This window comes from Sprattus sprattus, assembly GCF_963457725.1.
Source record: "Sprattus sprattus genome assembly, chromosome: 3".
Lineage (NCBI taxonomy): Eukaryota > Metazoa > Chordata > Actinopteri > Clupeiformes > Clupeidae > Sprattus > Sprattus sprattus.
The window spans coordinates 14,751,645-14,765,940 of record NC_137922.1 but is presented as its reverse complement, the minus strand read 5'-3'; the positions used below and the strand labels follow the sequence as shown (position 1 = coordinate 14,765,940).

Here is a 14,296-nt window from a genome sequence, read left to right as displayed (position 1 = left end):
TCCACGCCGGCCCTTTCCCTCTGGCTGTTTGCAGATCCGTCCCCTCAGGAAATAGAGAGTGACCACAGTGATGGCAGAGCTGATACTGATAGAGCGATACAAGGTATGTCTCACCCCATTCCTTTCACTAAAATAAAAAACACTAATATGCATAAAACAAACATAGACACATTGCGTCAAACCTTAATGCCACCTTTGGCTTATTTATAGTCAATACACTCGAAGTGCTGGACATAAAAGCTTTGACATTCTTAAATTTGATATGCTCACCAGTAGGCAAATGTAAATATGCATAGGCCTCTGCTGTCTTGCAGCCAGCCAGTTGTACCACTGCATAGTACACTACTTTGCACTATTTCTCTTTGAGGAAAAAACCTGAAATACATGTTTGTGAAGTTTATACACAGATGTTGAACTCATATGATCCCCTGCCTGAATATATTAGTCAAGTCATCCCTACAGAGGAAATAGGATGCGAAATTTCATCATATTCTTGTAAATAATTACATACATTTTCTTTATTAACATTAACATCAGCTCACAGCTTCATAGTTGTGTCTGCCACATTAAAACACAAGTGGCCTTTGCTGCCATTTTGTGCCAATCTCGTCCCTATCTCCCCTCCACCTCCCCTGTAGCCCCTCGTGTGTGACCTCTTGGGGAGTGACAAGGCCCCTTTGTTGGGAGATTAAACATCCAAAGTAGCGGATGGGAAATTGAATTGAATGTCAATGAAGTAGAAAAGTAAAAAAAAAAAAAATGAAAATGAAAAAAAAAAAAATAGGAAAAGCAGAGGGGGCCAGTAATTAATTGCTCCCCTAATTGTCCTCATGAAATATTTGCATGGACGTAATTTACATAATTTACATGTAGTAATTAATCTTTCAAAGGCTTTTTTTCTCTTCTCCCTTTTATTGTCATTCTTTTCTTTTTTTTTGCGCTGTAGTCAAGCATGTTCTAGACCATTCTTTGTTTCACGTCTGTTTAAATATCTCCTCTCTTGTGGCAAAGCTTTCATCTTGTTTGAAATTTGCTCGAATTTAAACCTAACCTCATTAGCCTTCGCATTCATAAAAAGCGTCACAGAATCCACGGTGATCGCTCTCTCGTGCACGTTGTAGCCCTTTGCGTGACTTTTGTTTCATCAGGGTATTCCTTTCTCTTTAATTCACTCTCTCGCTCCTTCTTTCTTTGCCTTCACCACAGCTGGAAGACTGTTTTTAAAGGGTGCTGTGATGTACTGAGGAGGAGTGGAGTGAAGATGACAGAGGATGTCAGCCAGCATGTGGGACGAACCGCGTCCAACTGGCCAGATTATCACAAAACAGACTGGACTGAACCTGTGGGGCCTCAGCAAAAATGGACTCTACAATGACGGGGAATTCAGGTTGCGGCATTGGCAGTCTCAACACACCTTTACTATCTTTCCTAAAGATGCAATCACATCCGACCGGTGTAGTGGACAGAGTGTTTGAACGATACATTGAGTTTTCGTTTTGAAGATAACCACTAAAATGTTTTTTTCAGTTTTTTTTTTTTGCTCAAGGTGAGCATTCGGTTCTAAAAACAATATTGTGTGTATTCAAACCAATCTTAGGTTGATGGCCAGTGAGAATAAGTCACAAAGAAGGGAAGCACTTAATGTACGAAGATTGATAGCGGGCAGGCAGGAGACACAGTGTCCAGAGGTTCAAAATACCTGGGTATCCCTTTGCAAAAGTGCTGCCAATTTTCCTTTACCAGTGAATAACTCCAGAAGGTCTGAGGCCAGAATAGTGTAAAAGACTTTTCCAGTGTTGGCCACCAGTTGGTTTTTGCCCACAGGACAGTACACCTTTGATTCCTTACAGGAAAATGTAACAATCCTTTGCATTTATTTAGCTATTTATCAACAAAGTATCAATTATCTATTTGACTCTTAACTGTATTTTTTGGCGTGTTTGTTTAATCGTCTGTTCCTTTGAGAAGTCTGAAGGTTGTCATGGCTATTATTTGTTATTGTAAATATGTGTCCAAGGGGAAATATGGTTGATAAATATGATACATGTACATATAGTGTAGACCTAACATGCACTGTAAGCAGTAGATCTGATAGAAAAATAATGAAAACTCTTTAATGGAAAGCCTTGCTTATTTATTTTTTATTTAGGTCATTCCTTGTACCCACCATGTATGGGTAACCGTCAGTGAGGTTTTTTTTTTTTTTTTTTTTAAGCATTTACATGTCATATCTTTTTATTTTTGACACGTCAAAAAAGGAGGGGACATCTTATCCAGGACACTATGAGGACTAAATGTCATTTGAACTTTTTCAAAGCCATGGAGTGGAACAACATGGAAAAATCATTATGAATAAATCATTGGTTCAAACTGAATTGCTATACAATCTCATATTGCCTTATTAACTGTGGGGATCGGCTTACAGGACAGCAAGCTAGCTGCTGCAGACGGTGAACTCTGTGGAACAGTCATTTATAGCGTTTTGAAAACACAACGACACGCTTGGCCACTCGTGCAAACGAACGTATGAAGGGAAATGTGCAAAGGGATATCTGATGCTGGGACAGGACCGGAGACCGCACCTCTTAGCGGCCTTCTGTGGGCTTAAATTAGCTTTGCTGATTGATTGAGGTATTCAAGCAGTAACGCGTTTTATGTACTTGTCAGGTTTTGCTATAAAGATACGACATGCATATTCAGCACTTCTTAACTTGAATACAGTAAGTAACAGGTTTGCAACTGGAACATGTTTGTGACTGTACTAAAACAGGTGTAAAACATGGTCAAGTACAGAACATATATTTTATAAAGGATGGGGATATAGTTCAACAATAAAGACCCTCATTATTTCAAACAGCTTGAACAGTCAGGTTTAGATGGTTGCTGATCTTCCTTACTCGTGATCCACACAATTAGGTTCAGGAAACATGCATTATTCCTTCTGGTTATAGCCTCCATTGGACCATATACAACCACACATTCTTAGGCTCTTGGTCATCATGCTCTGACCCCCCTATTTAGGAGAACAGAATCCTGGAATTATTGGAAATAGGAGCAACAGCAACAGGTGTCTATGAACATGGCCACCGACCTCACATCCCGTGCTGGAGAGACAGAGACAGAGTGAGAGACAGAGAGAGAGAGAGAGAGAGAGAGAGACCGACAGAGAGAGAGAGACAGACAGACAGAGAGAGAAAGACAGACAGAGAGAGCGAGAGAGACAGACAGAGAGAGCCATGGGGAGAGTCTCACTCAATACAGATCGACAGACCTTGGCTCCAGTGGATTAACTTCACCTTGGCAGGCAACGGGTTTCCATGTTCCCTTGAACACTGAGACAGTATTACATTCTTTACTTAGGTACTATTGACCTTTATTTGCTTTTTAAGGCACACATGCCCACTAATACACAGGCATTGCTCAATTGCCAGGGAAAAATACTTTATGACCTTCTGTTTTATGGCTCAATAACGAGCACAAACATCATTAGTAACCGTATGTTGCTCAAACCGTCTAAATAGTGGCTGACACGCTAAAGAGTGGAGGTCATATCCTTGGCTCCAAAACAGACAATATGGAATCCAGAGAAGGACTTACTCACTAAGGGCTTCTGTCATCGGTGTGCTTCATCCGGGGCCAATGGGATACTAACGACATTATGACTCATGTTGTGATCATTTGGATGCACTGAAAAAACACCCAAACAAAGCACTAAATCTCAAGCTGAAATCCAGTGTGGAGTGACACACAACTGCAACAGCCGTGATGACAAACACACATTCAACAACCACAAGCTCAGTTCGAAGTGATAGCATGTCTAGCACTGTGATCACGCACGCAGGGTGGCGGCATTGGGTTGCCTAGTGGGGCATGTTATCTGTTTTTTTTTTTTTTTTCCTGGAGATGCGGGGAGTGTCAGAGAAGGATTATGGGAGTTCGGCGAGAGGGAGAGCCGAGGGGTTACTCGAGTTGGACCCCTCCTCCCGCTGCCATTGCTAATACACATGGCTCTCCACTGCCCTAATGAGGGGGAGAGCTGGGTGAGGGGATGACACGGGGATAATGTGCCGTGAAATTGCGTCTCGTTCCTGAAAAGATGGTGTGTGTGTGTGTGTGTGTGTGTGTGTGTGTTTGTGTGTGTATGTATGAGAGTGAGAGATAGAGACAGGGGATGGGTCGTGAGGACAACTTTTCATTTCCAACTCCCTTCACAGGAAACTAAAGTGACCTTTCAAGCCTTTTTGTATTCTGTTTTTAACACACTATGCCGGTGTGGAGTCATTCTGTGCTTGGGTGAGAGAACTGTCATGGTGAGATAAATGTACAACTGTTGCACAATTAGAAAAAGGAGCATAAAAAAGTATATAGGCATTCACAAGCACTTTAATATCAGTGGGCATCAAATCAATTTTTCTAAAATAAATCACTATAAATACATCCATAGTGATCACCCTACGTTGGCACTCATTTAATGACCTTTGACCCGTTTCCCAGTCTTAATCTAGTATAGCAATGCAACATCTGTTTCAAGACGGACCTGAGCAGAAGTCTAAAAGTTCTTCTACTTTATCACACAGGAACCTTAACAGTTTTACTGTCAACACATTTGGCAGTTGATCTGCTTAAGGGTTCTTCTGAGGACAGGGCAAAGAATCTTCTGCCTTTTTTACGAGTTAATGGAAGATGCAATAGTTCCCCGAGGAGCACCCATTGGACAGCCAGAAAGTTCCCCAAGGGGCACAGAGTGGTTGGAAAGCCTCCTCTGCACAGTGGGCATGCACACACACACACGCACACACACACACACACACACACACACACACACACACACACACACACACACACACACACACACACACACACACACACACACACACACACACACACACACACACACACACACACACACACACAAACACACACACACACACACACAGCTGTGTGTTAATTTCTGTCGATAGGAGCATCCTCCAAAAATAAACGAAACTGTAACTCCCTTGGGAGAGACCTGTGAGATCATAACTCCTCACAATCCGCTTTCTCATGATTCATTTCTCCTACTGGAACTGGCTCTGTCGCTCAGAGAGCTCTGATGTGTGGCTACGTGTCTGGAGGTCCCCCATGCTGTCATAGCCTCTGACATCACTGCTGGATGAGATGGTGCGGAGCAACAAAGCGTAATCCTGAGAAAGGTGATGGATGGAGGAGTTTTTTTCTAATGCAAATCTGCAACCCGAGGCACAATACACATTTGACTTACCTTAAATCTTTGGATATCACTAGCTCCTCCCCATTCTGCGTCACAATATGTTAACATTATTTATGAGACAATTTTATTGTTTTGGCGCTATATAAATAAAATTAAATTGAATTGAACATTGCACATATTTCACAAACCATTCATAAAGTCATTGCCTAGCCATGTAACAAAGTGCTAACCTGTACGTAAATCAAGGTTATAATTTACACTGACAAATGCAGTGCACTCAGCAACTCAGAAGAGCAGAAGACTGAAGACTTTTTAGTAAAGAATCTTTGCACTATTTTAAAGGCAGCATCATCTGTGAGGGTGGACCATATTGTTGCCACTTCATTTCCCTATACACAACTTTCATGTCTACACACAAACAATCACACACAAACACAAACACACACCCACACACACACCCCACTGATCCTAGGATGATTAAGTCTTATTTTCCATGTGGCATGCTAGACACAAGGGAAACATTTTCATCCATTTGTGGCTGTTAGGATGTAAAACAGATGTTGTTTTAGTTTTTATAACCAATACATCCCCCTAGCCCCTTAACACACACGGGAATATTCACACACACATGAACAGACTACACAGACACATGTACATACATCCCCAACTCACACTGCTCCTCCCCATCATGCACATATCCACACACACGCACACACACACACACACGCACGCACGCACACACACACACACACACACACACACACACACACACACACACACACACACACACACACACACACACACACACACACACACACACACACACACACACACACACATTATTCCCTTATGCATGCATACTCAATACTGTTTATTGATGCAAGCACACTTTCACTGCTATTTTCTCTTTCTTCTTCTTCTCTTGTGTCTTTTTTTCTGCATGGAAAGGTTGTGGGGTTCAAGGCGAGATAACTGCCTTGCCGCAGAGCTCCAGCAGGAGGACTGACACCCGGCCCCGGGCACCTGACAGCTGGATGGGCTTGTTTTTCCTCGCCCTCCCCCGTGGGCTGGATGACAGCTTTGTGCTGGGCAGATTGTAAGGCGAAGATTAATGGACAATGAGGACGTGGTAGCAGCGAGCGGAGGAGAGGGACAGGAGTAGGCCAGCAGCCATCTGCTCATTCCTCTTTAATGGACAAAGCAAACAGCGGGAGACAAGGCCGCCTACAAATCTGGATTTCTCCTCCACTGCCAGCAAGCGAGCACTAATTCGTCTCCTGTCTGACGGGCTTTGCTTGTTCGCTTTCATTTGCGCCTCGATAGAGAGAGCGAGAGAGAGAGAAAGCTGGAGAAGTAATCTCAATCAACTCTATTAAGAGGTACTGCTCAAAATATGCAACAGATGAAAAGTGGTTTACTTCTAGAATGTGGCAGGATTTTCTACATATCCGTAAAAAAAAATATTAGTTTCAAAAGGCACATTTCATGTCATTACTCTTGATATTAAAGTTTTGCGGCAGTCTAGTGGGCTGATTATGCTTTGAATGGCATTAGGGCTTACAGTTCTCTGTTCAAACTTCCCGACCCACTGTCCAAACATCTTACTGTGAGCCTGAGGGTGTGTCTGTAAAACCTTGAGTTGGGAACATGCTGAAGCTGCTTTTGATCTTCCAGGGGAAAAAAATAATGTCCTTCATTACGAGCTGCACAACAGCACCAAATCATAATACACTGTTTAGGGATGTTTGTACGTGCTGATGGAAACAGTATGAGACTGGTGAAGGGAGACGTTGTGTACGTGTGTGTGTGTGTATGTCTGTGTGTGTGTGTGTGTGTGTGTGTGTGTGTGTGTGTGTGTGTGTGTGTGTGTGTGTGTGTGTGTGTGTGTGTGTGTGTGTGTGTGTGTGTGTGTGTGTTTGGTGAGAGTTGCTAATGAAACAAGGTGTGGGGCAACATTGATGAGATGAAACTTCCCCCAAAAACCCAGTGTATAAACCTTGGGGGCCCACTGTAAAAGCTAATTGGGTTGTTGTACCTTTTGTTGGGTGTCTGTGTTGAGTTTCGGGCCATGTCATTAGTGTACGCTGGATTAATTCACTTCCTGTCAGCAATGTGCAGCAACCCTTCTCCACACAACACAATGTGTGGTCTTTCAAGTCTGTGTAGTGCTGCTGTATAAATCTGAAGCTGATGTTTACAGGACCACAGCTACATTCTGGTTGTAAACACATTTAGATGACATTGTTCAATGAAAAAATAGCTAAACCTCCACGACCTGATCCACTCTGGATTTATTATTTTTATTTTGTAGTTATACACAGGAAAAGATGTTAAATTCCTTGTGCTATTTAGTCAGGGACTTCCTACAGTGGCCAAACTTGTCACTGCCACATGCAAGTACTCATACCCAACAACCTAGTCTAAGTATTATAACAACAGGCAACCAACATATTGATACTTCAACTACAATACATTACTTCAACTACATCAACAACAAAGATGCCTCTGTGAGCCTTTCACTAGAATTATTAAGTGGGCACCTTCCTTGTCAATGTTTGGCTTAATAAGGCCCCCCACACCTCGGAAAGGTTTATCTGTGATGTCTGGTGTCCCAAACCCAAACCCCTCCATACTCACAATGGTTAGGACACGTCAATACCAGGGACACCAACAGATGCACCTCAAGATACACCTTGAAAAGACTCCACATGCATATCTCAGTGTGTGAATGATGCACTGCCTAATTATCTAAACATCAGTGTTATTGTACTGTGGCATGCCACAGGCTATCCAGGGTAAAGGGTGAGAGGGTTGGCGGTAACCAAACCAGGAGAACGAACCTGGATTAGGGAAAGGGTGGGATTTGGATACAAACCCAGGTTAGGTTAGGGCAAGGGAGGGGGTTGGGGCAGGAGTGCCCCCTGGGATTACAAAACTGGATTATGTTAAGGGAAGAAAATGGGAAACCAACCCGGATTAGGGATTAGGGAGTAAAATGGGATACGTACCCTGGTAATTTTAGGCAGAAAATGGGAAACAAACCCGGATTAGGGATGAGGGAGTAAAATGGGATACGTACCCTAATAATTTTAGGCACCCAAACATCATACGACCACAGGCTTATTCACATACTACAGGTTAACTGACATGTCCCTATGTAGTCTGAGAGTGCCCCAGCCATAACCAGTGCAACTCAACATTTGGTTGCGACTTTTGCCTTTCACCTTGTCTGGGAATTCCCTGCCCCCTTCACTGCATTTCAATTGCTCAGTTAGTCTGGCGAACTACGCAATGGCGGTCCACTTCAGTCACGTAATTGGACACTCCTTTAACCAATCAGACCAACGATACAGGTGACGTACTTTACTGTATGAATTGTTCCAGGGCAAGTTTCTGTTCTGTTTTCAAAGAAAACTTGCCTTTGAAATCATCCAAGACAGCCGTGAGAGCAGTATCGAAGTTTTGCTGTGCTTCGGAGGCCTCCATGTCGAATGTTTTCAAAATCTGTTTGCCGTCGCTTTTGTTACGTAGTCGTGGTTAGTTTAAATCCGCCAATGGCGCGCCAGGTCATAGCCAGGTAGCCAATAGCCAGTTTGTGATTGGCTCCAAGGATCCTTGCAGTTCCCCACAAACCTGGCATATGAAATTTGCCAGACCGATACTGGAGGCAAAATCAAATTACCGGAAGTAGAGGCGGGACTTCCCAGACAACCTTTCACCATGACTCAATAATCCTGGAATATAATTTAACCATCATTTTATGTTGACAGGTTCTGAAGGACACAGAGTTTATTAGCCTATAACTCACAGAAAGATGCACATGCGTTCAGTTACGCACACACACTGGTGCATTTCCTTCTTCGTATGGATTTAGGGCAACATTTCAGACAGAAAACAGTTTTTCGTGTCTTTGTGGGGAAGTAAACACACAACAATTATGCATTGCATGCAATACATGTATAATGTATGTATGTATGTAATACATGCATTATGGCATCCTGTGGTCCAAAACCCAGTCAGTGCAAGTGGATAGGGTAAACAAACTTTACATGTCAGTTTAAACGAAAAAGCCCATACTCTCCTGTGTGTAATATGTTAGATGATGTTCATATGCTTACCACATACAATGGTTCTAAAAGTAAGGAAAAGGGAAGTTAGTCATTGGTCAAGGCTGATCAGATAATTTTGCTCAGGCATGCCAACCTCCTCAGTGTCGGCAGTTTCATCACTTTTGTCACATTTAATTGCGCCTGCTTTTACCCCTCCATGCGCAAAACAATGCTCATACTGTCACATGTGGAAGTACATTTTAAAAACAGGAAAACATTAAATGTCTTGCTCTGCACATCAATTTATGAACAAGCCCCAATAATTTTGTCAAATGCCTTTGATGAGACTGCGCCGACAAGCAGACGCTAATAAGGCTGTCTTCATATTCCTAACAGCTAACAATGCGTTCACAGAAGTCACAGCTGGCTGGTCTCCATTAGTCATTGACTATTGTGTCCAATTACATGATTAGCTTTTGAAAATCCCTAAGCGCTCTGTGAAGGAGATGGCCCGCGTCAGCTTGCGCCGAGAAAGCGCTTCTGCTGAGGCTCCTAGGAAGCGCTTCTGCGCCGCACCTATCAAATACCAAACAGATGGCCGTTACACAAACAAGCTCATTTATCTCAGAGCCAGCGGTGGGGAACAAACAAAGGTATTTTTACTTACTGTAGCAGCTTAGACTGTCTCTGTTCATTCCCGCAGTGCAGACAGCTGGCCACCGGAGCTTCCAAATTAACTCAGTGAAAGAAAATCGTGTTTTCATTAAACCCTGAACAGCGAAATCTGTCCGAGATAAAAGAAACTGGATCTGGCCTTTTTTCATACTGAGAGACGGAGGGTCTATCAATTTCACTGCCAAAAGTCATTGGAGTTCCCGAGGATCTTTCAGCAACAGACCACGGACATAACATGTGTTGGTGGAACTCACGAAACACTGCGCAAAGCACTGTACAAGACTTACTGAAACTACAATAAACTTGTAAATTAAACTGTAATAGATTTACAAATCTTTCAAGGCCTGTGGCTCATTCCTTTGGGTTACTGTAGTACCTGTTGTATGAATTTAATGAAGAAATAGGAGAAAATATCCTGCACTGCCACCTTCTGGATAAAAGAGGAAATGCAATCGGCATTATGTCTTGGAACCCCCTGCTGACCTGCAAAGCTGTATTAAAGGCACCCAGTGCAACTTTCGAGGCTTAGAAATAAACATTCAATTTCTAGTCTTTTTTAAACGTAGTAAGTTTCAATAACTCCATACCATTGCATATCGACATTCAAGGAGCAAAGATGAGACGTCGTTGTGTAGTGAGAACTGATAGAAAATCGATAACAACAACAATCGCCGCCATTTTCTTTATTTTTTGTAATCTACAATAAATACAGCAGGCTTCCAGTCAATGGAAAAATGGCCTCTCCCCACCGGCGATTGTTGTTGTTTACGATTTTCTATCAGTTCTCACCACACAACGACGTCTCATCTTTGCTCCTTGAATGACGATATGTAATGGTATGGAGTTATTGAAACTTACTACGTGTAAAAAAGACTAGAAATTGAATGTTTATTTTTCATTGAATGTTTACATAAAGTTGCACTGGGTGCCTTTAAGCCTACCTATCACTTGCAAAAATATCCCTGAAGGAAAAACATTATTGTGCTGTAGAGAGCAGTACTGTGGCTATCAAAAAAGACGGAGAATTTACCATTATTATTACCATTATTATTATCATTATTATTATTTTTGTCAGATGTTTTGTAAGTCACAGAAACCTTAAACCATGTTTGGTACATTTGATTACTAACTCTCTCATCTCAGAATTCAAGGCATCCAGCATCATGAGAATCATTATTCTTTGGGCCTTAACAACCTGACAGAAAAAAAAGGTGATGCTTTTTTCGGCTATTTTTTCCGACCTGTGATCCGAATTTTTTGCTCAACAATTGGTTGTATAGACTTAATCCTTTTGCTTTCTTTGGGGTGTATGATCAGATCCTTCTGGGGCTGACGTTATGCTCATACGTGTTCAGGACAATTGAAAGATCATTGTGAGTAAATGTAAAAAAAATAGAGATTGTCTAGAGACACTTGTGTGTCATCAGAGAAACGTGGTATGAATACTAGTGCAATATGACAGTTCTGCTCACACGTTAGGCCTGTTTTTGTGAGGCGTCACACCAACACGCACATTTGTGCAAACAGTTTGGCAAAGTAATAAGGAGACTCTACTTCACTGGAAACGTGATGAGTCCTAGCTCGACCTGTCTGCTTCTAACTATAGCCTTCGGTTAAACTAAACCATTACTCAGGAGCACGTTCCAAACTTTTACTTCAACATTCTTTGGAAACACTGTTCTCTAAACACAACTTCTGTGTTCTCTTACCATTTCCCTTATTTACACCATTCCTATGTTGCCTCACCAAGCAGATATGTCAATTATTTAAAAAAATCCCACCATAGACTATATCAAAAATAACGTATAGATTATATAAAAAACGTATTTCCAAACTTTTATCATGGCTGATGTTTAACTTAGACTTTTTAAGCAATACGCTTGCTTCAAGGTACTGTTATTTATACAGCTACAGTTAAATGCCATACCTTCCTTCCAGCACCATTGTAAAAAAAAGAAATACGACTATTTGAGTAAGCTTATGAGCTGCTTGGAACCAAATCCTACCTAATTATTGCAAAACTACAAGGGCCCATATTCAAAAAAGTTTTGTCTTACCACTAAGATTGCTCCTAAGTTGCATTAAAAGTTTTCTCGTAAATCCTATTCACAAAGCAAGGCACAACTGTTGGCCTGCTAAGGAAAAGCAAGAACTCCTAAGCTTAGAGCAAGGTCTTTTCGGACCAGACCCTCCCCTCTCTGTAACGGAGTACACTCTGATGTAATACAGCTGATGTAATACAGCGGTGGAACAAACCGTCGCGCTCACCTAAGAGGGGAAGGCGCTCTAAGTGTTGGTAGTCCTGCTACCCTGGAGAACAAGTGAGCTGGCCCGCCATTAAGGGAGCCTTTTAGCGCTGCTTAATCCACCAGGTAAAGTATTCGCTGATGACACCCATGAACAGCTCACCTGCCCCTGGTCAATGAAAGAGAGCTGGGAACATATGCGGATGACCTGCGCCTCTATGCTTGCCGGGGCTCCCCCACCGCCAACAGCAGTCATCATGCTGCAGGTCTTCGTCCGGGGCTTGCAGCTACAGAGGCTGAAGGAGCGAATCCATCTCAGCGTCCCCTGCTCTCTGGAAGCAGCCCTGGACGAGGTAGAGCACATCCTTCCTTGGTCCGAAGCATTGTGTGCGCCAGGCTGAGATAAACAAAAGCGAGGAAGAGGAGAAAGGTGGCTCTCCAGGCTATGATAACAGCTCCACAACATCCAAGGTGAGGTCCCTGGAAGGAGTCAGGTGGCTCCTAAGGGTGCTACCAATGTGGAAAAGCATATTGTGTGCCACTGTCAAGTGCCAGCACCTCGTAGCTATGCCCCTCAACCAGCATCAAACTAGCTCCTGGAAGGTGAAGCTGACCCTAATGACATGCCTGAAGACAGCATTCTCCATTTGCCAGAGGCTCCGGCGTTGGGGGGGGGGGGGGGGGGGGGGGGGGGCTATGGAGCGTGTGGCTGTGGATGTCCAGGGCCCCTTTCCCCCCACTGACCAAGGGAAGTGCCAGAGGCAGTGGCCAGAGATGTACTGTATGTGCTTTGGTGCACCCGAGGAGCTGCACAGCTACCAGGGGCGAATCTTCAAGGCTGGCGAGTTTGGTGAGGTCTGTCGGCGGCTGGGTATCAAAAACACCTGGACCATTGCATCCCCTAGAGTGACAGTTTGGTGGAGCAGTTTAACCGCAGTCTTGTAACCCAGCTCACAATTCACACTACTCTCACCAGCCACCAGCAATGTGACTGGGCTCTGCATCTGCCCCTGGTATTATGGGTGTACAAAGTGCACCCTTGCAGCCGTTATGTTTGGATGTGAGCTCCGGACCCCGGTGAACCTAATGTTCGGCCCTCTGCGGAGGTGGAGGCGGAGGGCGACCCCGGGCTGGACTACAATGGTAACCTGTTAGAGGTGCACGTGCTGGCCAGGCGTGCACTTGTTGTGCCACATATGAGCAAAAAGATGGGTCACACAGGCAGTGTAAATTACATAGTGCATACCTGGGGTTTCCTTTGGGCTACCCCCATTAAAAGCATTACAAACATCGCTATAGAATAAGTAAGCTGCAGCAAAGGACATCAGTGCTGAATTGCTTTTGTCTTTCCCTCATCTTTACTAATCTGGATGATAAAAGTTTAAATTTAGAGGCTGTGGATACCACAGGCCAGAGATCATTATCATTTAACAAAACAGGGCATTTTACGCCATCATGGGTGACACAAGGCAGTGTAAAATACGCCTCTCCACAGGCCTATGGAGTAAAAACTTCATGACTACAGATAAAGACAGCGTTGTTTTGTGCATTTAATGCTGCCTTTTACATCAATCTAGCCTATATATTGAGGCGTTTTAAGCAGTGTTGTGGTCATTTGGACGCTATGTTTTATGCCGTTTAATGACAATGTGTTCTGGATGTGACGAATTTTAATTGGAAGTTTGGCCTGCCATAAAACAGAACAAGAAGCGTCTCTTGACGCGCGCCAGACGCGGCTAGTAGACATTGGCCTTTAAACGTTACATTCAACTCCATTTCAGTACTGAGAGGGTTCTTTCGGTTGGTAAGTGATGTAGCCTATTGCATCCCTTACAAGGTCTATAATTATTCCCTTGCGATTGAGGCGGTATCTTCTCGGTAACTGTGGAATGATAGAAACTGCCGCTTTCGAGACTTTCGATGGGAGCCTAAGGATTTTGTGAATTACTCTCAGACAAAACAAAATGAAGACAAAAGTTGATACTGACACGGCCATTATTTTAAAGAATTTCTCCGTCAAGTTATGAGCTACATCTAGCCTTAATAAGCTTTGCGAATGCGGGCAGGCGTCCAAATGCTCATTTCGCCAGCCAACTGCAAACGCGTATGTCGTCAGA

General features: G+C 43.3%; 1 protein-coding gene across 1 annotated transcript in view; it reads left to right on the top strand.

The window, feature by feature from the left end:
* The window catches only part of dachc (dachshund c), a 42,788-nt gene extending 40,613 nt beyond the window's left edge, over nucleotides 1-2,175 (top strand). The window contains exons 10-11 of the mRNA XM_080834385.1: nucleotides 35-103; nucleotides 1,207-2,175. Coding sequence (XP_080690511.1) covers nucleotides 35-103; nucleotides 1,207-1,244 — 107 coding nt within the window. The 3' untranslated portion in view covers nucleotides 1,245-2,175. The remainder of the gene's footprint in view (nucleotides 1-34; nucleotides 104-1,206) is intronic.
* Nucleotides 2,176-14,296: the final 12,121 nt, after the last annotated feature.